Source organism: Nothoprocta perdicaria, unplaced genomic scaffold (assembly GCF_003342845.1).
Source record: "Nothoprocta perdicaria isolate Ctin4 unplaced genomic scaffold, notPer1 scaffold_27, whole genome shotgun sequence".
NCBI lineage: Eukaryota > Metazoa > Chordata > Aves > Tinamiformes > Tinamidae > Nothoprocta > Nothoprocta perdicaria.
In genome coordinates, this window is record NW_020455499.1 from 3,272,377 (window position 1) to 3,296,227 (window position 23,851).

Consider the following 23,851-nt stretch of genomic DNA (forward strand, 5'->3'; position numbering starts at 1 on the left):
GCTTCTCTGTGGCTGGCTCAAGCTGCATGAGAACATGCAGACCATGATAAACACTAATGAGACCACGAGAGGCTCATCTCAGGCTAAGTGGCAGAAGGGTTGATGGGGTCTTTGCATAGGACTTGCCAAAGCAACCCAAGCTGCTGTGCAAACTCCAGCTCAGCCATGGCAATGGGATTCCCAGAGACGGACAGAATAAATACGAGAGCTGCAGCATRGGCCAGCAGGGCTGTTTTGGAGAGCAGCATGATCAGAGACCAGAGAAGGGCAGAAAGGGCGAGCTACTTCTTCTCAGGAAGCTGGAGAAGGAGAGGAGCTGAGTCCGGACCTGTCCCTTGACACTGGTTCCTACTGTGTTCAGTTAAGGGAGATTCTTCAAATCTCCGCAGTTTTGGCCAACCACTTCAGGTAAAGGGGATAATAGTGTAAACAGACTGAAGGCTGGTACAGAGCAGGGGACACAGCATGTGTTCAGACATCAGCACAAGGCACATCCAGTGACTGAGGACAAGGAAGCGGAAAGATGGAGAAGAGGATTTCAAGGACCAGCTAAACTGAGGCTCCTGATTCATCTCTACAGTCCTTTCTTTGTTTTTATGGGAGTGAGAGTGAAGGATAGTTTCTTATTCAAGGGGATGCTGCCATGCTAATGTCCATCTGCTGGCATATGGAGCTCCTCTCAACGCACTCTTGCTCTCCGCTCAGGATTGCTCCAGGACAAAGCTAGCCCTGATGTGATTCCTTTGCTTCAGTGGAGTTACATAAATTTAAAACTTAAATGGCCCAAAGGCAGACTGAGCCTTAGCTACCGAACACATGTTCAGAACAACATGATTTGCTGAGACCAGTGCCTTTATACTACTAATCAAAATGTTTCCTCTGCTTAGGCTCTGATTATGATATATCCCTGCAGGATAGATGAGGAATAGCCCATCAGAGCTTATCTCCTTTCTTTAGCAGCTGGAAATGGGCTACCACTTCTGGCTGCTGCTGTTGTTACTTTGTTCACTTCCATTTATCAGTCGCCAGCCCCTGTGCTTGCAGTTCGCATTTAATTGCTGTTTTAAACTGCAGCTTCATTCAGCAGCAGATTATATCATTGCCACAAATAATCTGGCGCAATCTGGTTCCATCTAATTGCTCAACAGCCTGCAAAGAGGTGCCAGGAGGAGAAGTGAATTGCTCACCAGTGTCGGCTTTTGAAGCTGAAATTTCAGAAGGGCAAACTCATCACAACTATGGGAAACTGCTGCCCAAAGAGTCATCAGAACCCAGAACATCTCACGTCAACTACTGTGAAGAAAACTTTTCCTCAATTTTCTTCTCAATTCCCAGTAGACTTTTTACCGGGGTCAAAAGCTCTTCTTGTGGCCTTGATTTGCAGTGCAATTTGACCAAAGAATATTGGGCTATGTCATGTGTCAACTGCATAGCTGGAATACAAACCACGGCCATCAAGAGGACCAGGAATCAGAGAAATTCAAAGCTTGGACGCAGGATTTATATTTGAGGAGAGTTTTTCATATGAGACATTTTAAGAGAAAGCTCTGATCATCATCATGGCAAAATCCCAGAAAAAAACACTTTGCTCATAAGCTTGACTTACCCCTTCCAAGGAGAAAATAGCTGGTTGGGCAGAAAATTTAACTACTGAGTCCTCAGAGGCATAGCTAATGTTTCCARTTCTCCCAGGGAAATCTTAGGGCTCAGAAACCTAATTAATGATACCTACTGGGGACATGATTAATTACCAAATAAGAAAGTTTAAAGAAGGAAATTTAGATGAATATTTCATCTTTATTTTAGCATAAAACTTTAGATAAGGACAACATTTTACACTTCTTCTAACTTTCTACTGGGAAAAAGAAAAAGACTCACCAAATGTGTAGTCCACTGGGAGATCCCAGCAGAAACACAGCCCCACATAGCACAGACAGGATGGAAAAGGATGTGGAAGTGCCTGAGCTGCCTAATACACCAAAAGGGCAAACCTGAGCCATGATCCGTGCCTCAGCCTCCACCATCTCTGTCACTGCTCCATGAATGGAGCAGGAAGCACTAGGGATTTGCGAGAGGGCRGTGGGATGGCAATGGGTGCTTGGGAACATTCTTTGCATTCACATCTCTATTTCTCCTTTTAAGAGGTCAAAACCATGTAACACAGAGGCAGGTAGCAAAAATATCTGAGGGTTTACTGTGTGGTGCGATTTATTATGGGCCATTTCCAGTGATGCTGAAGATTTTTATCCATTACTGGCATATTCCTCCAGCAGAAACCTCTATGCATGTTATATATATATATGCATACATGTTAAACCAATAATAAACAGATCAAGTTTAGGTGTCATTTGGAAAAACTCAAACGGGATAGATATTTAACCGAGATAGATATTATTTAATGCTTAATTTGTGAGRAAACTTGACCAAAGCACCAATATTTACTCCCCTGCTCCTTGGAAAAWTCTATTGTTTTCTTAACAAGTACTGTTCAGTGTGACAGTGAGGTTACCTGTATAATATTTGGAAAAGTTTTTTAAAATACTTAAGTGAGAATTCCTGTGAAACCTCAAAATTACAACTTTCCTAAAGTTGCTTCAGAATCCTGGTTCAGGGCAAGCCAAAGGAAAAGAATTCTCTCTGCAATACAGAGATTTTACTTTATTACCATGCAATCATACATTGATTCCCACCTTGCTTAGCTTGCAAAAGCTAACCACACAGCAATTGAGAGTGGCTTGACTGCATAGGATGAGCCACACTCCTCTGCCTAGACTTGCAGTCAAACTGTATCTTGTATATTTGGACATTAAATGTGCCTAGTCCTAACTGTTCCCAGGCCGAGGTCTTTACAGAATAAGAGACTACCATTTTAATGAGAAAGTGAATATTGTTGAGAAGGCAGTGACAGCAAAAAAGGATAAGATACACAGAATAACCTTTTAAACTTTTAAGAGCAAATTCAGACAAGAAAGTCTTTGAATGGGAAACCATCCAGAATTCAACTCTTTTCAATGTGGTTAATGCATGCAATGTAAATGTAATGTAGCTGACATAGAAATACCTTTGTAGCTGAAGATTTGCTCAGCATTTGGGTCTATCACCTCGTTGTTGATGGTGACTCCTGGGTACCTGGCTCGCACTTTCGAGAGCATCATCAAGTCAATCTCACCTGGAGAATAAAGGTGACATTGGGCAAAAGAGCAAGAGCAGACASGTCCCCAGCAGCAGATTCCAGGACTGATGCCCACCACTTACATACAGCAAATGAATCATGCGGGCAATGGAGTTGTAGATGCTTTGTATTTTTGGATTGCCTGGGCCCTTCAGTTGAGGATATAGCTGTAGCACTTGAGAAAACAAATAGTGATACCAGAAGTCTTCATTTCTCATTTCTGTTAACAGYTATCTATGGTCCGTGCTATTCTGTGAATTTGTATTCCCTGGACATGGCCTAACTTCTTAGGTTACACATACAATTCATGGCCAAATAAATTCCTACTTATATATAACATACCACACAATAGACAGTATTTTCCACCTATGTTTCTCTCCACCTACCATCAGAAAGCATGGGGAGATGATGCTTCTTGACCACCAGCCCATRGACAATATCTGTGAGGCTTCTCTAGCTTCCTCCAGGCTCACTTCTGCTCCATGTGTGTGACTRGGGATGAGGAGTTGATGATGGCTAGAGGACCCCACTGGGGTGAGGAAACATCACTGTGGTGTTTGGGCTCATCTTCTTCCCCTCATGATCCTCACTGCACCTGGATTCTCACCAGCCTGAGTTATTAAGTCCTCCAGTCTCCACTTGGTGTCCTAAAGGGCTCTAGATCTGATACTACATCTAATACTAGAGATTAAAGCCATCATGTAAGTKCCGTTTGATATGACAAGGTCTCTGCCTGCTTATGGCCCTACCTGGGCCCTGCAGGTTGACAATCCAAGGGTGTCTCCTCTTCCTAATGTCTCTATGTCAACCTGCCCTAAGCATGAAACATGAATAGTGAGGGCAAGTTCGATCTCTTCAGACTCAAATGTCCTTCTAAAGGCCATTGGTAAGAGCACAGTTTTCATGGCAGCTGTCTAAGCACAGTCTTTCAAGGAAGGGATACTGCATTTCTGAGGTAGCATAAATACCTGGGGTTTTGCTATCACTAAGGCCTTGCATTTCATTGGAAATGGAAGAGGCTTCCATGGTGGAATCTGGAAACATGGATGTTTTAATGAACTACTACACTATTTTTTTATTTTCTTATTTTTTTTTTTACTAACTTTCTGTAAAATGGATTATTCCTTCAAAAAGGTTGTGTAGGTCCCAATTTAAAAAAAAAATGAAAAAAGAACTTCCATTCATTTCCATATGGTGATAAGTTAATATATTTCATTCCCCTCTTCTATGGCCAAACCATGCTCTTATTGTTTTTAATCAAAAAAAAAAAAAAAAAAACAAAAAGAAAACTTTGATTCATAATTTAATCTACAGCCTTAATTGACTTCGGATAGCTCTTTTATATGCAAACAAGTGTCCTGAGGCGTTTTACAGTCAAATCCGTGGCAGCTTGCATTATCAACAATTTGGCAATTAGGCTATTGGAATTATTTAAACTCTCCAACACAATTACCTTTTAAAGGCTACCACTATGTTCACCATTAAGTTTCTAATTAAACATTTTACGTAACGGGATAGTTTATAGCACAGTTGCTACTTTACAGCGGCGTTGATGGCTTTAATGGCTTTTAAAGGTGCAGAAAGCAGCGCGCCAGAGCGTGAAGTTAATCAGGCGCAGGCTGGCGGGGAAGGCAGCCTYCTTGCATGGGCTGGGGTAATGGGACACGAATGCGGCGGTGGATGGCTGGCTCCTGCTGCGGGAAGAAGTGCACAAGAGGTGGACGAGAAGGCAGCTCTGTCCTTCRGTGCTGCCACTCAGCACATGGTGGGAGCCTTATGGTGCCCCCAAAGACCTTACAGTTCCCAATGTGAACGAAAAAGTTTGGGCAAATCTACCCTCCTCCTCCACCGCATCCTTGCAGCGGTGGATTTCCAAGGTTGGGAGCAGCTCCTGATGGAATTGCTCGACCTATATGGCCCTTCATGCTCTCCAAGACAAGGAGGAGCTCTTGTAGGGTTTTTTTTTTTTCTTGTTTCTATAGCAAAATGTGCTTTGTCACTGTATTGATCCAATGCCCATCACACTTGGCTGGAACATCTCTACTTAGAGAGGTAAATTCCTCGCTCATAGAGTAAAATGTTCTTGTTGAAAGCAACATATCTTTTTCTGGCAGAAGAAAGGTTTCGCTGATTGGAAAGAAATGCTACTTGTTCAGGAAATGCTGCTGTGTGCTCTAGGTGTCCCTGCTGGAACAGGGGGGGTTGGATTAGATGATCTCTAGAGGTCCCTTCCAACCTTAATGACTGTGATTCTGTGAAATGCTAAAGTTGTCTCTTCAGGAATGGTGCATCTGGCACCCCAGTCTTTTCTGTGTTTTGCAGTCCTCTACTCTTTGAAAAGAGGTAAAAGTACATCAATAGTGAAGGTCATAGCGTACCTGCACCACCACCGATGCTTAGAATATTGATTGTAGATTTCCCATTTCCGATACTGCAAAATATTATTTATAAATTTTAGGACAGGGTTACATTGAACAAAGCAGCAGAGATCCTACGGAGATTAAGACCAGTAGGACAAAAATCAAATGCCACATGTATATATGGATGTAGGTCTATGCCTATGAGCCAGGAGCAGATGCAGAATGTGGTTTTTTGGAGGTTTTGAATCCCAGGCTTGGTTTGGGTGGCTCACCAAGGAGATCAGCTTCACTGATCTCCTCGATGCATGGATCTCCATGTGCACAGATACAGAGGTGCTTTGTTGTGTGAATTGCTGCATTTGACCTGGTTTAAACTTTAAACCACGGGCAATTGCTAGTGCCTATAGCCAAGATGATGGCAGCGAGCAAAGTGCAGCACGGAAGGCACCTTGGCACGGTCAGGAGGAAAACAAGCACTCAAGCAAAAGACAAGCAGYCACAGCCACAAGCTGCCACAAGGGAAATCCCACTGGATTTAAGGAAAATATTCTTCACCAWGAGGGCAGCCAAGCCCTTGCACAGGAGCCCCGTGGGGCTGCAGCCTCTCCCATGCTGCACCCAACCATGCACAGCAGCCTGGAGATGTTCAGCACCCAACCACGCACAGCAGCCTGGCCCCTCATTTGCCTCCAAAGCTTTGCCAGGAAAGTTGCTGTTGTCTCCACTGTGCCCCTGGTGCCCACTGTCCTCCCCACCTACCAAGCCAAGCTGGGCTTTCCTGGGCTGTTACCTGGAGATGAGGCCAGGCAGCTGCTTCTCGACGAAGTCCCGCACACACTGGTGCTCCGTGGAGCTCTTGAGGAAGACGCGGAAGGACTTGACGTATCTGCTGTGGTCGGCAATAAGGCTCCTCATGGTGGGCGCCGCAGGGGGATGGCGGGAGGAGAGGGCTGCTCCTTCTTGCCACTGCCAGCCCTAGCAAGGAAATAGCAAGCAACAGGCGGAGAAGGGTTAAAGGTTTCAAGCATCTCATAGATGACGTGCCCGCAAGAAAGTGTTGCACAACTCCTGAGAGACGCCAACGGCGCGGCCGGAGCCGCAAACTGCAGCACGTCACCCTTGTAGCTGTGATAACTGTGAGGGCTCAGGGCTCTGCCCGAGTGCAGGAAAGGTTCCTGAGATGGGCCTTAAGCAGAAGGAAGTCTCCCCAGCCTCCCAAAAGCATGGGGAGCCTTGGAGGACGTGGTCTGCAGGAGAAGGCAGTGCAGTGCTCCCCTCCAGCAACGCGCCTGGTGTCACCCCTGTGTTCAGCCTTCTCATGTTCCTAAAGGGGATTSTGACAGCAGGGTGAAAACAGCAAAACCCTTACAAATGCACTCTTTATTTTGCCTTTTTTTTTTTTTCCTGATGATAATAGTGTGAATCCCTCAGGCAAAGTTGTTAATTCACAAAGCCACACAAATGACTGGCGCTGGTRTAGTTTTAAGCCTGGTTTACACTTAGGGAAATGAGAGTAGGAGAGGCCACACGTGACAGGGAACTATCAGCCAATTTTCATCAGGAAGAGCTGCTTTGGCAGACCAGGCACAGCCACAAACATTCACTGTCTGTTTGAGTCAATTTTTGGTAGAAAAAAGGAAAATTCTTCTTAGCAAGTACACAGCCCATGACACAGGGCAGAGGTACTGGGGAAAGGAGATCCTCTAATCTTTCCTGATCCTTTGAATTACACTTCTGTCCTCCAGAGCCCTTCCAATCCCACCCAACCTGCTGCCACTTAATAGTAACAGCTAATTCCAGTCCACAAATCATGAGTGGGGACACAAAATAGCAGTAGGCTCAACTTTGCAAGTGCTTTTCCACCTCTACACCAGTGTTTGCATCAAGGTCACATCTTCCTTCCTGGTTTAGGACAATGCTGTAAGTGACCATGCACACATGAACATGCATATCCTGTCCCCAAGTGCTCCTTGGCCTTCTTGGCTGGAGCACATCCACTTTCTCATAGCCACTAAATGAATCCAAATTCACGTGGAGAAGGCTGGAGAAATTGGCCAGCAAAGGAGGGACGTCCTGGTTGCTGCCCAGCACGGGCAGCGCGCRGCTGCTTTAGCAACCTGGCTTCGTTAGATAAGAGTGGCAATGTCACCTGCACCCTAGCAAGGTGGACTGACTAATTGCAGCTAAAGCAACTGTATTACATGAATGATCATTGCAGTACCTGCTTTTGAGCACCCACAGAAATTTGCAGCTTATATGCACAGAAAAAWAWATATATATATWTTATATATATATATGATTAGAGCTGGGCACTGCCAAGGCTGTATGAGTTACACACAGCTCTTTCATTTGGAAAAGCTAGTGCTATACTACACGTTGACCCGCTCCTCTGCTCCTGCAGCACGTTGCTCTGCACGTGGATAAGGAGGCTTTGTCACTTGCTGTTAAAATATTTTACCACCTTTGGTCTTTAAAAAACATTTTAAGGTTAATATGAGGAGATTTAGCTAATCGAGCTTTTTATGTAACTTCTTCCACTTCCTGTGATTTAATCTGCCTGTGYGCAGCACTCAGCTTTCTCTAATAGGAACAGCTGAAATTCATTTTCATGTTAGGCGCAGTTCAAGGAATCTGACTCATTTATTTCATTATGTTTTTGGCTGTTCAAATTTGTCTCATTTATTTCATTTTGCTGCTTGAACTGYGGCCAGTTAACTCTGAAGCAAGTAAAAAGAAGGAGGAAAAAAGTATTTCACGACTCAGGAGAGTACATTTCCTGGCAGTGAAAACTTTGGGATAAATAAGCTTGGCCTGAGCACCCTCCCTGCTGTGCTAGTCCGAAGTATCATGCACTCAGGAAAGAGCAGAATTGGTGCTTTCAGAGCCCAGTTCTCTGCTTACACAACGGTTGCTTGAGCCATCCCTGGTTTACATGTTATCCGACTTAAACCTGGTTTAAATGAACTGCAAACTTATTTAAAACGAGCTCCTAAGCAAGAAGGAGCRTGAGTGCCTGCTGCAGAGCCTCCCTTCCCAGGGACCTTCCCAATCTCCCGCAGTGAAGCCGCTCCGTACTGTACTCACGTGGTGAGCCCGAGCCCGGCCAGACGCTCCCTGCGCTGCCCACGTCCGTGCGCTCCTCTCCATCCCGATCCCACCCCCGGCCGTGGAAGCTGGGACGTGCAAGCGCTTAACCCTTGCTGGGGACACCCTTGCCAGGGACACCCTCGCTGAGGACACCCTTGCGGCATCCTGCACCCGGCTGCACCGGCAGGCTCTGCAGGAGCAATGGAATTGCGAGCTGCGGAGCGCCTTCGGAGTGCGGATCCGCGCCGCAGCACTGCGGGTTTATTTGGCTTATCCAGGGCTGGGTTTGCTCTCCTCCTGCCAGAACAATACGGGCCGAAAGGAGACGTTGCTTAACGTTGGAGGAGATATTTCTGCTGTCTTCTCATAACGCACGCTTATGTAAGCCGGGTCCGATAACAAGATTGCTGCGTGCACTAAGGTGGCAGGAAAAAAAAAGAAAAAGAAAGAATAAAAATCTCATTTTAGAGCACAACAGAAGTGTCAGCGCCAAGGAGCAGACAGGTTATTGCTTGCGCTCCTCCGAGGCTGCTTTTATTAAAATGGAAATTTCCAAGGCTGGTTGCGCAGCTGCGACGGGGCGGCCGGACAGGCCCCGCTCGAGGGTCCTGCTGCGCCACGCTCCCAAGGGGCACACAGGGCTGGAACTGCACTTTGGGGCTGCAGGAAACTGCAGCCATTGCTAGCGAGGGCTTTTCCCAAGGGACCAGGGGAGGGAATCTGCAGTGTTTTTCCTCTCAGGAAAGTTTCAGCACTGCTCTTCCTGCAGACACTGCTCAAAGATGAATGAACTTGTCAAGGAGGAGCTTGCAAATTACAGCTCCTGTTAGCTCCAAATTGAGTGGAACTTAATAAAAACAATGGAAAAGAAAATAAAAAAGCACTATCTCCGAAAAGCTCTGCTACATTTTCACTTGAGCAATGTCTGAGAGCTCTGGGATGATCCAGATACCTAGCGCTGGTAAGCATTAGCAGCATTTTTGTGCTGGTATTTCACTGTGAAATCTCACATTTGCAAGCTCTTTTACGGCACTAAGCGGTGAGCTCAGCTCTGAAACTAACATGTTTACATTGTGGTGTAAAATGTAGTAAAAAGTCAAGTGTGGTCTTTCCAAAAACCAGGTTGCAATGTGGTGAGAACTAACCGAATCTGCGCATCCCGGGGACGGGGCTGGTGTGGCCGCAGTGACCCTGTCACCTCCTGGCATCGCTGCTCACCTCCCTCCTCCTCCTCCTCTTTCCAGTGACGGGCTCCAGTGGGGCTGTTCAATAAAAAGCCATGAGCTGGTTGTGCTGCCAAAACCGTGTCCTGGTGGCAAGGTGCCCTGCGGCTGAGCTCAGACGCGCAGCTGTTTTGTGCAGCATGGTCCTCCGTGCAGAAGGTTTCGATATTTCCTGTTTTCTTTTTCCTTCCACTTTTGACCTGTTTTCAGGCCTGAAAGAAGAGAAACTGAAGAGCGACAGCACGGCCAGACTTCTGCTTCCATCCGTGCTCCAGGTTGGAGGGAGGTCTCGGCCTGCAGGGCTCCCCGGGAGAAGTCCCTGCTCATCTGAGCATCCTTCCCTTGCAGGTGGCACCATTAGATGCCAGCCCTGGCTCTCTGTTGCCAGCTCTATTTTCCTTGGTGAGGAAAGGTTTCAAACACTGCGGGTGATTAAGTAAGATTGAGTGCAACAGTTAAGATAAATGCCATGAGGCTGAAATGGGTTGGCTTCCTGGCTGTGAGCTGAGCAGGCAGCCTCACTAGATGCCATCTTCTGTCCCAGGATGCTAAACCTCTCTTATGACATATGGATCATGTGAGATAGTGTATATATATATAGACTGCCACAGGAACTTAATGTCCAAATCAGCAAGGGTGCCCCAGGCTGTAGAGATACCAGTGGGAGAAGTGTTCCTGTGTCTGGTACTGCCAAAGCTGCTGCCCAGCCTCAGCATCCCATAAATGAAATAATTTTAAAACATTTACAAAAAACAAAAGGATATTTTTTTCCAGATCAGCTATATTTCAGCCCAACAGAAGCCTTAGACATATCTGAAATATTCTCAATTCAAGGTTTTATGGTAATCTTAATGCCCTCCTGCCCTCCTATTGCTACCCCTTGGAAAGAGAAAGAATCTTGTCCGGTGCATGAGCAATACGTCTGGGAAGCAACTCACATATCTTGGATACCTGTTGCCTTTCCCAGCCCGTGTGGTTGTGCAGAGCTGGATCCGGGCCCTCGGGCTCATTTCCAACCCCGCCTACCCACTTTTGGCTAAAGCCCCTTTGTCAGTGCAGGGATGTGCAACCCTTCAGCACCCTCCAGACACAAATACACCATTGACCTCCCTTGCCAATGTTTTCCAACTGGCATTTCTTCCTGGCACTTCATTTAAGAATTTTGGTTTCAGATTACAAATAGAGATACTCTGTAAAATTTACTTATTTTAGTGGGGAACTGAGCACTGATTGCCTTCAGTAATCCCAAGCAGGAAATTTTGATCACCCCACAATGGGATCTTCACAAATCATTGTTGACTCTAGTTCAAAAAAATAAAGAAAAGAGAAAAAAAAAATTGCTTCCACTAAGAAAGTTGCCTGATTTGCAATGACTTTAGTTAGTTCCTATCTGTCCCCTCCATGTGGGCTGAGCAGTTTCCACACGAGACAACTTCTTCCAAGCCTTGTATCCCCCTGCCAGAGCCTGGCACATGAGTCTGGGCCTGCTCAAGCCTCTCCTTTGTGTGCACTCGATATTGCAAGTTATTTCAACTCGCAGCTATTTCCCTGAATAAATAAGTGGAGGAGCAGTTACTCGAAAGGTATCACAGTTTTATTAGAAATCTGCACTGAGGGCTTGTTATGTTGATTCCTATTCCCCTCTCATTCTCCCAGAGACAAAGGCTCCTGAGTTTCTTTATATACATGTATTCACTCTTTTATTGAGCAGGAATCCTCTTTGCAATCTCTGCTCTTAMGCAGCACTCCCCTGTGGATCATAGTCATCGTGTTCTGCTCATTTTTGATTTTTGTCTCCATTCTGATAAGAAAAAAAAAGAAGTGAAGTCAATGGGGACAGAGGAAAAATTGAGTAAGGGGCTTCCCAGCCTCAGGTACCAAAACTTCCCACCTCTGATGACCCAGCTTGTAGGGCACAGTCAACTTCTCCTTCCCTACAGACTGATTTTTATCCAGGGTAAAATTMATGATATTTCAGTCAACTCAATTATACCTGTCCTTGCAATATGGTAATAAAAAGGCACATTCTTCAGTGGAAATGCAGTTCTGGTTCTTCTGGCCTCTCTGAGTTCTGGAGGGAAGAGCTTTCAGGAACAGCTTTCCAATTAGGGAAGACCCCAGAAGTTGTGCAAGGATAGATATGGTARATAAAAATAGAAGCAAAACCAGAACTCCAAAGTGTAGTAGTTACAGATAGCTGAGAAATACTGTGTCTTGCTGTTATTAATGGATTTCACTAGCTATGTGATTCACAGTCTGACAGAGGCCTGTCTCCTGCTTCCCTGCACACAAATGCAACGTTGTCCATCTCTGCACTTTCAGAGGCAAATGTTGGCACACCTGTAGGTGACTAACTATTCATGGATACAAGCAAAATCATCAAGGCAAATGGGGATTTTTTAAATTACTATTTTAACTGGCAAACAAGGTGTCCTGATCTGACATTCAGCAATGTCTCACACAGACTCAGATAAGATCTCCACAGAGGACATTACTTCTTTGAGGTCTAGACTGGCACACACAACTAAACCGATATTAACCTATCAGTTAATAAGTTAAAGCAGAGCATGGACRGTAAACAACTCTGATTCCCAGCATCTACAGAGAAATAAATGGCATTTTCTCCATCATATTACAAGTTAGAACTTGACAGGAAGAACTGGTACATCCATCATCAGTGGATGCTTCAGCTTCTTCTGTGCTCCTTCCCCACTCTATCCTTCAAAATGCAAGTTCTCATAGATCCAGGGACATGTTGGTGTCCCTGGTAAAATGTAGGTAGCAGGTTTTACAATAATGCATCTGATGCAGCTAAGCACAAATTTTATCCCTCCCCTATCTAAATTTTCCACATAAAGCAGAGGCACAGAGCACTGTAGGCAAGAGAGTGCAAATGAATATGGCTAGTACAGAAAAGAAAATAGTAGGGAAAATTTGAGGGAATTGTTTTATAAAAAGGAGCAGACCAGAACACAATTGCAGCCTTGCCCCACAAGCTGCAGTGCCTGGGACTAGGCTTGAACGGGTTAACATTGAGTACAACCTCAAAATTCCCCRGAGCCAGCTGAAATCCCATCAGCACCCCACACTGCTAACGGGCAGGGAGCAACTAAGGCAAAAAGAGGAGACTGCCAAGTTGGAAACTGGGAGGGTAGGACAGGAAAAACAACTCAGACATTTGTCCCGTCAGTTCGGACTTTGGCCAGCCCTTCGCCTTTCATGTGCTTTCTGTTGCCATTGCTTCTTAGCAATTAGGAGAAAAGCCACATTTGCAGCACAAACAGTGGGGTGAAACACTAAGTCAGACAGAAAACAACAGCGGCAGTTGGCAGCTTGGGAAGGTTTGACTCCTCACCGGGTTGCAGACCTTCTAAAGCTGGCCCTGGCCGCCACGCCAGGAGCAGATGGCCCCACGGGTGCAAGGTCCACGCTGACCGCGTGCCCAGAGACCTGGCTGCACCACCAGCTCCCTATTCCCAACTGATCCCTTGGAAACTGCTGTGCTCTCCTTCCCCTCTCCTTGCTCTACTTCTCACCTCAGCTCTGAGTCCGTTTTCACAAGGGGAGGCAGAGGGTCCTGAGCTGCAAAGGGCATCTTGATAGTTCACATGGACCTTCAGCAGGTCTTGAATACCCAATTGTCCTCCAGGTGCTCTGATATTACCGCACTTATGATGAAGTTAAATTGCTCTCAACCTACATTTATTTTAGAGCCATCCCTATTTGCAGGAGGAACTTTCACAGAGCTCCACCAGGTCCAGGTGTGGGATTATTCTGTTAAGTTACAAGACTCATCCTTACACACTGCACCTAAACTCAGAGCAAGCAAACCCGAGGCCCTGGTGCRGGTTTCCTAACCGAAGGTCCTACCTTGCAGGCTGCTGCTGGAGTCCTTCTCCTGCCAGGGCACCCTCCTCTGTGCCTGCCACCCACACTCACCCGGGCGCGATCCTGCTGCCCACCAAAGCCCAACACCCTCCTCCCCGAGGAAATGACGGCAGCCTGGCCACAAAAYAAGAATGCCATTTTGCAAAACATTCCCGTTTGTCCCACTGCGGCTTAACAGGCTTTTGTTTGACTTTTGTGCAAAAATGAGGGAGTGTTCAGCAGAAAGAAACGCACGGCAGATAAGCATATAAACCAAGGATTAAGTCGCCCACTGGGGAGAYGAGAACCTCTACATTAACTCTCTGATTTATTCTAGGAATTTGGCTTCTCTTAATCACCTATTTTTTTGGTTCACTGGCCTAGTTGTATTTTGGGATGAATATACCATTTTGTCACATCAGAAATGGAACTTTAATAGGAACGTAGTGTTAATTTGGAGGATGCTTGTATGCACTGAAAAGAAATAAATGATGCTATAATTAATGTTGAAAAATAATTCAGTCAAACCTTGGAAGATTTACAGAAGGCAGAAATGCAATGCAAATTTCCTTGCTTGAAATATTCATAAGTGATTTTGTGAGTCATTACAGCTACTCTGTAAGCAATGTTTTAAGTAGCCAGTGCTTTGCTCTTCATTTCTTGCTCTTTCTCCTATGGATCARTAAGTTTTGTAGCCTTCTCCCTTGCCTGCTGGGTCTCAGGGTCCAAACTCTGACTGTGGTTCAAACCCAGCTCTCCCCACACCTAAGGCAAGGCTCGGGGTTTCCCTTTGGGGACCACCACTAAGCATGCAGAACATCCTTAATTACTGCAAAAAAAAAAAAAAAAAAAATTCTTCTTTGGGCCAAACCCTACAGCCGGTTCTTGAGGAATATCACCAGTTGCTGGTGCAAGACACTGTCTCCTAGAAAAAGTTTTTCACACAAAAGGACAAAGTTACAAACCAGACCTCAAAGCAAGTCCCACCTCTTTGCTGCTTGCTCCTCAGGGAGAGTGGGCAGTGACTCTTAGAAGAGCAAATAAGTTCTAGAGAGCAACACAGAGYCCCATGAGTCTATCGAGGACCTTGCAGCAGAACTCAACACCCCAGCTCACTTTGGGGGCTTCACAAGATGCTCTTGTATTTTGTGAAGCAATGACCCTATCGTGGATGAGCAGCAAAGGGGGAGAAACACAGAGGACCCTGTTGAAGGTCACATCAGTGATAAGACTAGCAGCAACCCCTGACTCCCACATCAGCCCTCCAGCTTCTGCAGAGACCTGCCTTTTCTAAGAGACACAAACTCAACTGCAGATCTTCATTAAAGAGGAAGTGCAGCTTAATGAGCTTTGTGTCAGCTCCTCACAGTGGCTAAAAGACAGTCAGGTCATTCCAGGGTAGTAGGCAGCAAGTCTCTGTTGACTTCAGTAAGCCAAGAGATCTTCTATGGCTTCACGGATAATGTTGGTCTCTTTTGGTGCACAGGTGGCTGAGGCTTTCACATATTTTTAACTACTCCATTTCTACTGTTCTGACCAGAACTTCCTCCAATGTGTTGGGAAGAAGATCCAGCCTCTTCAAAGAACTCTCTAAAAAAAAGACACCAACAACCCAGCACCTTTCCACAGTAGATACGGGCCCTAAAGGTGGTTTCATGCAAAGTTTTGGGCCACCTTTTCCAAGACAGAGAATCTRATGGTATGCAAACAAGGCATGAAGCTGGAAGCTGAGTTTTCTTTGGTGCTGCTTTTGCCCTTGGTTTTATGCTTTATTCTTTCTTTGATCTTTCATTCACTCTGCCAGGTTTACCAAGAGAAACCACCTGTGAGACATGATAACRTTGCTTAATTTTCCTAAAGGTAACAAGAGAGAAAGTCCCTAATCACACATGTCCTTCTGTAACATTTTAGCTTCCGTGACAAAGTAGGAGACAGCATTATGGCATTTATTTTAATTGAATTGGTATTGATTATTTAAACTAATGGACTAAGACTGATTGAATTTGTTGTAACCACGAGGGGTTTCTGCTTTGTTTTCCTTTTATTARCTCAATAGGAAACACCTCCCAAACCCAGGGCAAAGAGGCCAGGTGAATTAGATTGCACCCAGTTCATGGCTGCTCCAACTGAGACAGGTGGTGGCAGGAGGAGTTTCTTCATCCCTCAGCAATGTGCAGCAGAAACAACCACCAGTGTGTGATGTTGGCTTGTTAGCACATTTACTGGAGTTTCTTATCTTAGTAGCTGTGCCTACAGTGGTGCYTTATGTCAATGAGGCAAGAGAACTACCATCCAGGCACCCAGATAAGGCTTGAGAGACAAAGGTAAGACCACTGGGTGTATCAGAATAGATATATCCAGTATTTATTTTTTCATCTGTAGAYCAAAGACTGCTGTGTAAGTCTTCTTTCTAGTTGGTATATGTATAGTTTGTGGTCTCACTCAGGTTTTTCATGGAGATGTCTTGCCAAATCTCACTAAACTGAAAGATACTGAAAATCTAAGCAAGCATGGAAGTATGTGAGATCTTGCAAGTGTYAGAGAGGTATCCAGAGCATCCAGCAAGAGTTGGTTCATCAAACAAACTTCTGTGCAGGGCTCCCCAGAGAGTTACCTTAGACTGGCACAGCAAAGCACGCAATATTGCAGACATCATCTCTGTAATTTCAGATGCAGGTACAACTGGGTAGCTAGTGCTTTAGGCCAAGCTGACCAGACTTACATTTATATCTAAATTCCCTTGCTATTACCAAGAGGCACCAAGACCAACCTTCAAATTGCTAACTCTTTGGTATTTGTAAGAAATAGCATGTAGCAGAAATAAGGCAAAGAATAATATTCAGGCCGAATTTATCTTGTTTTCTACTTCCTTGGGGGCAAAGGGAGGAGCTGTAAAGTTCTTGAGTTTTGGTATTTTCCTCAAGGCAAGTCAAAATGGTCCATAATCTATGCAATACACTGCTGTGCTGCCAGCAACTGTAAAACCCACTTTGAATGGCAAGAGTTGATGGTACAGTCTCTATAGGCTATTGAGGTTTCCAGAAATAGCTTTGTGCTGTGCTACTTCGTTACTTAAAGAAGAGATGGATTAAAAAAATACCAACTAGCGTGTAATATGGAAACAGTCCCTGTCAAGAACCTCTAGGTTATGCTGTGAGATTGAGATTTTGGCTGATCAAGGCAAARAAAGTTGAGATAACCTATTTCGCTTGTGCGGCTGCTGACTGGGTGATGCACAGTATTTGGATTACGCAACTGGAAAGACACAAAATTAACATGGTGCAGGATAAACAAATTAAAATTTTCCCAGCTGAATCACTGAAGACATAGGTGCAGGAATAGAAACTTCAAAATAACCATCAGAAAAAAATTCTCACTCAAAGCAAAATYAGGGATGTAGGAAGGCAATTAGATGATCTCATGGTCTTTTCTGGGTTTCATCAGCTTTGATCTGCTTTGTGCCTTGCCAATATCTCTCAAAATAGGTGTTACTCATTTAGTGTTATTTTGGGGTACTATGTTCCTGTGTGCAAGATAGAATTTTCCAAAGGACTGGATTTACAAACCATGCAAAAGTAGATATCAAGCAAGACATGGCTGTAGGAACTGCTGAAAAGCTGCTGTTATGTACACAGTTTTAGCCTCAATAYGCCAGGAGAGCTGTTTGAGAAAGCTACTGCTAAAAAATATTTCAGAATTTTTCAGCTACATTTTAATTTGTCAAAAAGAGAAAATCTAACATCCTAATAAATAGTTGTGATATGCAGTTTGTATCAATACCTTGTAAAAGTTATGGGCCTTCGTGTGTAATTGACAGGTAAAAATTTAATGACTGACAACTATAACACTGACTTTCCAGTTTAGAAGAAAAAAAAAAAGAAATTAGTGTTTCAAAATCTACTTAGAAACCCCACATTCAGACAATGAAAGCCTTCACCACTCACCTGCCTAAAGTTGGCGTGACTTGTAGCATGAGAAGCGTGAATAAATCCCACCTTTTTGTGCCCCACGCTGGCAGTCTCCCTCTGGGATGACACGTGTCCTCCTGCCCCAGGTGACGTGTTGAGGACCATGTGGCTTTACTGCTGTCCCTTCTCCGTTGCTGAGGTCTGGACTGTTCTGCTGCCCACCAGCACAGTACCAGGCAGGATTCCTCCCTTGCCCCTTCCTCAGCATGGCCAGACCCTTTCCTCCACAACCCACTTTGGCTAGTTAAGGTGCYCAGAGAGTCTCTGGCATCGCCATCCTTGGAGCTATTCAAAACCCACTGGGAGARGGTCCTGAGCTACGTCCTCTAGGTGACCCTCCTTGATGAGTTTTTCTGTGGATCTCCTACCCCAGCCATTCTGCAATGCAGGGAGGGACGCAAGTCTCCTGCAGGGCTGGTGCCATGCCAGCACCCTACCGTCATCCCAGCTATTCTCAGGATACTGTGGGAGCAGAGCCGGCAGGGACGTGCAGCAGGGACTGCCAAGGCAGAGGGTGCATCAGGAGGAGGCCACATGCCCCATCTCCTGGCAGGCACGTGGCAGGTCAYCACCTCGCCTCTGAAGGAGATGCAGTAGCATGGAGACACAATTTATAGTCCTTTCTTTGCAATAAAACACAAGAGAGAATCAAAAATGATCTTTACGACATCTTTGCCATTTTTCAGTGCGAGAAAGAGCTGTGGTTTTCAAGCAGTAGGGCAACGCTGACCTCTGCTGCCTAAAAGTAAAATTACTAAAAATGACACACAATGTCTGGCTTGCTTTGGACAAGCAAAAATGCAATGAGCAGACAGTGCCCATGAACCTGTTCAAAGTTTTGCTCTACCCTTTGGAAAAGTGGCCGAGAGAAAGTGTCCTGGAGTCAGAGATGGTGATTAACYTGAGCAAACAGGAATGTGCTTTTCTGGAGCCCCTCATCTAACATGATGGAGAAAGATCTCTGAGATGCCTTATAAATACAACTTCAAAACAGTTCCTGTTTAGGAAAGATTTGCATTTCAAAACTTACTTTATAATACAATTATAAAAACACAGGTTATTGTTGTGAAAGATGCTTTGCATCAAACAAAGGCTAGCCTTGAAAAAAGAAGTGCTGGCAGGAGTTTCCTGGGGCAGCTCCTCAAGGGTCAGGCTGTCTAATAYTTCCTTTAATGTTCTTGGCATAAAAGTGAAGAGTGTGACCATAAAAAATGTTGATGGCACAAACCGAAGGATGACCTTCCATACAAAGGAGGACTGGGTAAGTCTGAGAACTGAAAGCAGTAGCTCGAGCAATCAGAGAAACCGTAGGGTGGTTAAAAAAAAAAAAAAAAAAAAAAAATCTCCTTCATTGGAGCACTTGCCTTCCTTCATGAGTCCCATTTCGCACCTAACAATTCTCCTCTATGGGAAATTTTGCTGGTTTGAAAATAGAGTAACATGGGGTAGATGTTCCTCCTGTTTCCATCTGCATTCATGTCCACGGAATATGACATCTCCTGGAGGAGGAGTGGAGAAAAAGAGTCAATGGGCCTGACACTAGAGCTGGTTGTGCCACACAGGATGTTATGGCTGTTGTTCTGGACAAATAGGGACCGAGGCAAGTGAAAGGACTTGTGCATGGAAAAAGGACTCTCAAAATGCAACTGAAGGATGTGCTGTGCAAGCCGGTGCTGCTGCTCATCAGGGAGAGAATTGTGTGTGCTTGTGGTCAAGGTGGCCTATCCTGGGACGTGTATTTCCTAGTCATTGTCACAAGSGCAATTCATCTTTGATAATTAGTTTCTCTGCCTTAGAGCAGTGAGGTGCAAACAAGCGTTTAACACTGATGTATCACAGCACTTCCCTTGGTGGATGGATGGTGCTCGTGTTGGCCAGTGCTGGTGCATCAGGGTCTTCCAGAGCGAGGAAAATTGTTCACACAGTGGCCCCGTCATGAGCTATCCTCTACACCTTTTTAATACAAACTTTTTTTTTAAGCTTTTAAAGATGAGCCTTTGTCTACAAGCCTTCTCCAACCTGCTCATGCTCTGCAAGACAGCAACAACTTTTCCTTCCTCCCGCTCCAACACATACATCCAAAGCGCTTTCCGAGGGAAGGTAACTCTGAGGCAGGAGGTCCCTTTTCACAGCTAGGAGCCCATTTTCAGGCCACAACTCACTCTTTGAGGCTCTGCTGCTGCAGTGCTGGGGACATGCTGACCTCAGCACTGGTTGCTCTGAGGCTTTGCAGATCACCGACAGCACCACCAGAATTAGCCACGGATTAGCCCCAYGCAGGTTTTCCAACACTAATGACTTTATCTCCAGTTCTTTAATCCTCAGCCTGTCCTACACAGTGTCAACATGGGAAACCTTCTTTCTTCTTCAAAGAAATCTGGTCCCTTTAGAGTTATGTCTTGTCACTACACACAAGCTTCATACTAATTGAAAATACTGCAGACCCAAACCTTATCTATGGAGAATGACCGTATTCCAACATGTTCACACTGACATACACCAGAGGAAGAGCTGGTGCTCTAAGATTAGCTTTCCTAATGTCACGTCAAAGAAAAATGCATAAGCTGGAAGACTAGGAAAAACAGAAATATCCTTCACTCTTTTGAACATTGTGATTGCTCAGGTTTTAAATGACATCTGGAGAGGCCAGAAGTGAAGAACCATTACCACTCTTTTCTAAGGTTTGTGTTACACTGACACCACAAATTCCATTCTTCAATGACATCCAAAGCAGGGGCATAGTCTTTCCAAAAGCAAACTTCCCAAAGAAGTCCCCACCAGGAGATTTTCTACAAAGTTTTCCRGTCCATAATTTGCCCTGATTAACCGATTGCCAGGTGTAATTTTGCTGCAAAATCAAAACAGAGGTGCTCAAATACAGAGTACAAATGATCTATAGATAAGAAAAGCCAGYCATCTTCAAAGAAGAGTATTTAGGTCTTGTTTCTAATGAAGGCAAAGACAGAATGGTTTCTGGAGGTGGTAACCAACACATCCAAGGTCATAGAAGGACTGGTGCATAATGACACAGACCCCAGAGGAAGGGACTGTAATAAATCTGTCAGGTCATGAGTGCTACTATGGAATTGTAGGCTGAAAAAAAATGTGATTCAGGAAATATAAGGCCTGATAGACAGACCTGAATTGCATGGACAGCCTCAGAGAAAATTCTGGCAGAAACTTTCATGGTTGAAGGGAAAATAAGGAGTAATGTCCCATGGGGTTCCCAGGTATAATGTCACATAAGCTCTTTTTTGAGATGATCATTCATCTGTTTACTCATTTAAACTGTAAAATGCCATAGCCCTTATCATTCCTATCTTTAAATAAGGTGCTACATGGGGAGTAATTATTTCATCAGGACAACRTATGAGAAATGCGATATAGTCAAGGAATTGACAAAAAAAAAAAAAATACTGAGTGCACTTTTGAAAAGCAAAGAATAGGACTGGAGAAAATCTGTTAGGGTGAGGCTTATAGGTTGACTATATGACTGCATTAAACAACAAACAGAACAGAGATGTGAAATCTGTTGGACAGGAGGTGCGGATTATGATGATGTTTAGAGGTGTTGGAATGACATACCAAGGGGAGSAGAGACTTGTGAAGATTTTGGTAGCAGAATCCACTGAAAATTCATTGCAATGTCTACAAGAGCCAATAATGGGAGTATTCACTCTCACCTGGAAAGCATCAGATTGAAAAACCACAGGAGAAAAGAGGTGGTGTATTACCTCAGAGTGACTAAGCATACACAACTGAGGCAAGCTATTGATGTCTGGCAAAGATGAGCAGAATAAATGTACCTCTGTTACAATGACAACTATCTTAAGATGTTTATTGAAAAGAATAGAGTAAGAATAGTCACTAACGTACATGAAACAAAAGAGAGAATAATAAAAAAAATCTTGTTCTATACTCTAGAGTGGACTACAAACTATCTGGTAATCTAGTAATGGGCTACAGACTGCAAAATCTGTTAGGCTTTGTACAGTTTTTTTTACTTAAACGTTATTATTCTTTGGTAGGAAAGTGCTTTAGTCTCTACTATCTAGTTATTTCTCTGAAAATACTGCATGTTAATCCTTATGACCGTGAAATTAAAAGCAAGCATGAAGTCTCACGTTGATGGAGAGAGTCTTCCAGAGTGCAGGAAGAAGTTAGACTTCAAGGCCCACCACCTGGATAGTGGCTCTTGTGCCACCATATMTGACAAAACACATTTTGAAAMCCTCTCCTTCTTGTGTCCTCATTTGAAGATGTTCTTATGCTTTTGGCTACCTTTCCACCTACCTTTATCCTCCCTCTAGATTTATTTTAATTTGTATGCTTTGCCTTATTTGAACTTCCATACTCCAGAGCATGGTATTGCAGTAAAAAAGTACCACAGCTGGACTTCCAAGCCCAGGCTGTATACAGAAATTCCCAATTAGACACCAACAGCCAAAACTCTAATGAACTCATTAATAAAAAATGCTCCAATAAGAGAATTTGCCTAAACTTGAAGTAAGATTAGAGCGTACCCTGGCTGGAAAAAGGCTTCTTTCCTCAAGTGAAATTTCTCAGAGGCAGAGGAGTATTTTTGCATTACTATTACTGAAATAGCCATCAAGATMTTCAGCCAAGAAGCTATCCACCTTGGATGTAGAGGTTATCAAATAAAAATGTATTTTGAGTATTTCAAATGGGGATTTTTCTTAGCTGCAAATTCAAAGAGAAACTTATGCCTAGGAGCTTTATTATCATTCGAGGAGTTATCAAAGAATAGAAATCATCAGGAGAGAGCATGAGAGCGGATCTGGTTAAAAAGTACAAACCACTTTTTTCCTGGCAAGTCAAATATCAARACAAATGCCCTTCAGGAAGATCCCCATCAGTTTTCATCAGTTTTCTCGACGGACTTTCATTGGCACAAATGATCACAGGAAGACAATGTCATGCTGAAAGTGYTCTGCCCACCTCCGAAGGGGAAGTTTGTTAGGAAGGACTAATTGGGTGAAGAAATTCTCTCCTTCAAGAGGTCCTTTTCATGTCAACATCTGATAATCTTGCTCTGCACAAACTAACTCTGGAGCGCGACTTTCYGCTGTCACACTGAATGGGCAGAGCAGCAGCTGCTCATGCCAACTATTTTTATTTCCATTGTAGAGAAATAACTGTCCCTTCCTCAATGATCAAAGGGAAATACACGCCACAGCAGAGGATGGAAAGCGAGATCCTGGGGGTTCAAAGGACACATTATTTCCACCATGACCTGCTCTGGCTCGGTGAACCTCTCTACATGAGCGTCTTGGCTTGGACATGTGAGGTGGGATCCAAAGCTTTGTGCTGGGGCTCTGCGGCAGCTGAGGACAGCAGCTGCCTTTAGCAAAAAGAGCATCCGTCACTTTGGGGGCAACGTGAAGCCCTCTACATCCATCACTGAATAATAGCCTGGAGGGATCACGTGTTTTTTAGAAGCTTTGCAAACTGTTGATGTCATCCAACATCATCTGCATTTAGGGCTGGGAAGATTTAGAGCACCTGCGTTTGGTGTTAGAGGGGAAAGCCATAGGAACTTCACAGCTCAACAGGAAAGGAAGGGTTTTGTGCCCATCATGGTACAACTGGTCGTATGAAATTCAGAACTGGTCAAGGTTTTTTTTCCCACAAAGTTTTGTGTGATTGGCATTGTGAAGAACTCATTTTATCTAAGCACTTTAAGGGACAGTTCTCCTGCACTGCAACGGCAGCACCACCCATGGACTTGTAAAAATATAATTTTTTTTTTTTTTTTTTTTTTTACAGATAAAAAGACAATTGAAAGGAGAAATACTTTAGGAAAATTTAATTTAAAGAATTTAAAAGGACTCAGGATTTTCTGTTGCTATGTAGGAATAGAATTGAATGTATGAGGAAAAGCAATTTTTGCATGGCAGAAAGACCGTTTGTGTGCAGAGAGAGAGCCCAAGAGAAGAGCCATCGTCCTGCTCTGCATTCTGCCCCACACCCTGCAGAGCGCCTGCAAAACAATTAATAACATCAGGCCCTTTCACACTGGTAGAGAAGTTATTTATTATTACTATTGTATTGGCATGGCACTTATCACCTCGGTAATATAGCCTCTCACTTACCGTAATGGATCTGGCCTCGTAACCTGCCTCCGAGGGAAGGAAGGTTTTGAAGATGGGGAAT

The 23,851-nt window shown here is 44.4% G+C and overlaps 1 protein-coding gene across 1 annotated transcript in view; it reads right to left on the reverse strand.

Moving 5' to 3' along the window:
- Positions 1 to 8,679, reverse strand: part of LOC112948591 (histamine N-methyltransferase-like) — a 14,539-nt gene extending 5,860 nt beyond the window's left edge. The window contains exons 1-4 of the mRNA XM_026040858.1: positions 8,617 to 8,679; positions 6,323 to 6,507; positions 5,551 to 5,603; positions 3,062 to 3,169 (exon numbers count right to left, since the gene is read on the reverse strand). Coding sequence (XP_025896643.1) covers positions 3,062 to 3,169; positions 5,551 to 5,603; positions 6,323 to 6,507; positions 8,617 to 8,679 — 409 coding nt within the window. The remainder of the gene's footprint in view (positions 1 to 3,061; positions 3,170 to 5,550; positions 5,604 to 6,322; positions 6,508 to 8,616) is intronic.
- Positions 8,680 to 23,851: the final 15,172 nt, after the last annotated feature.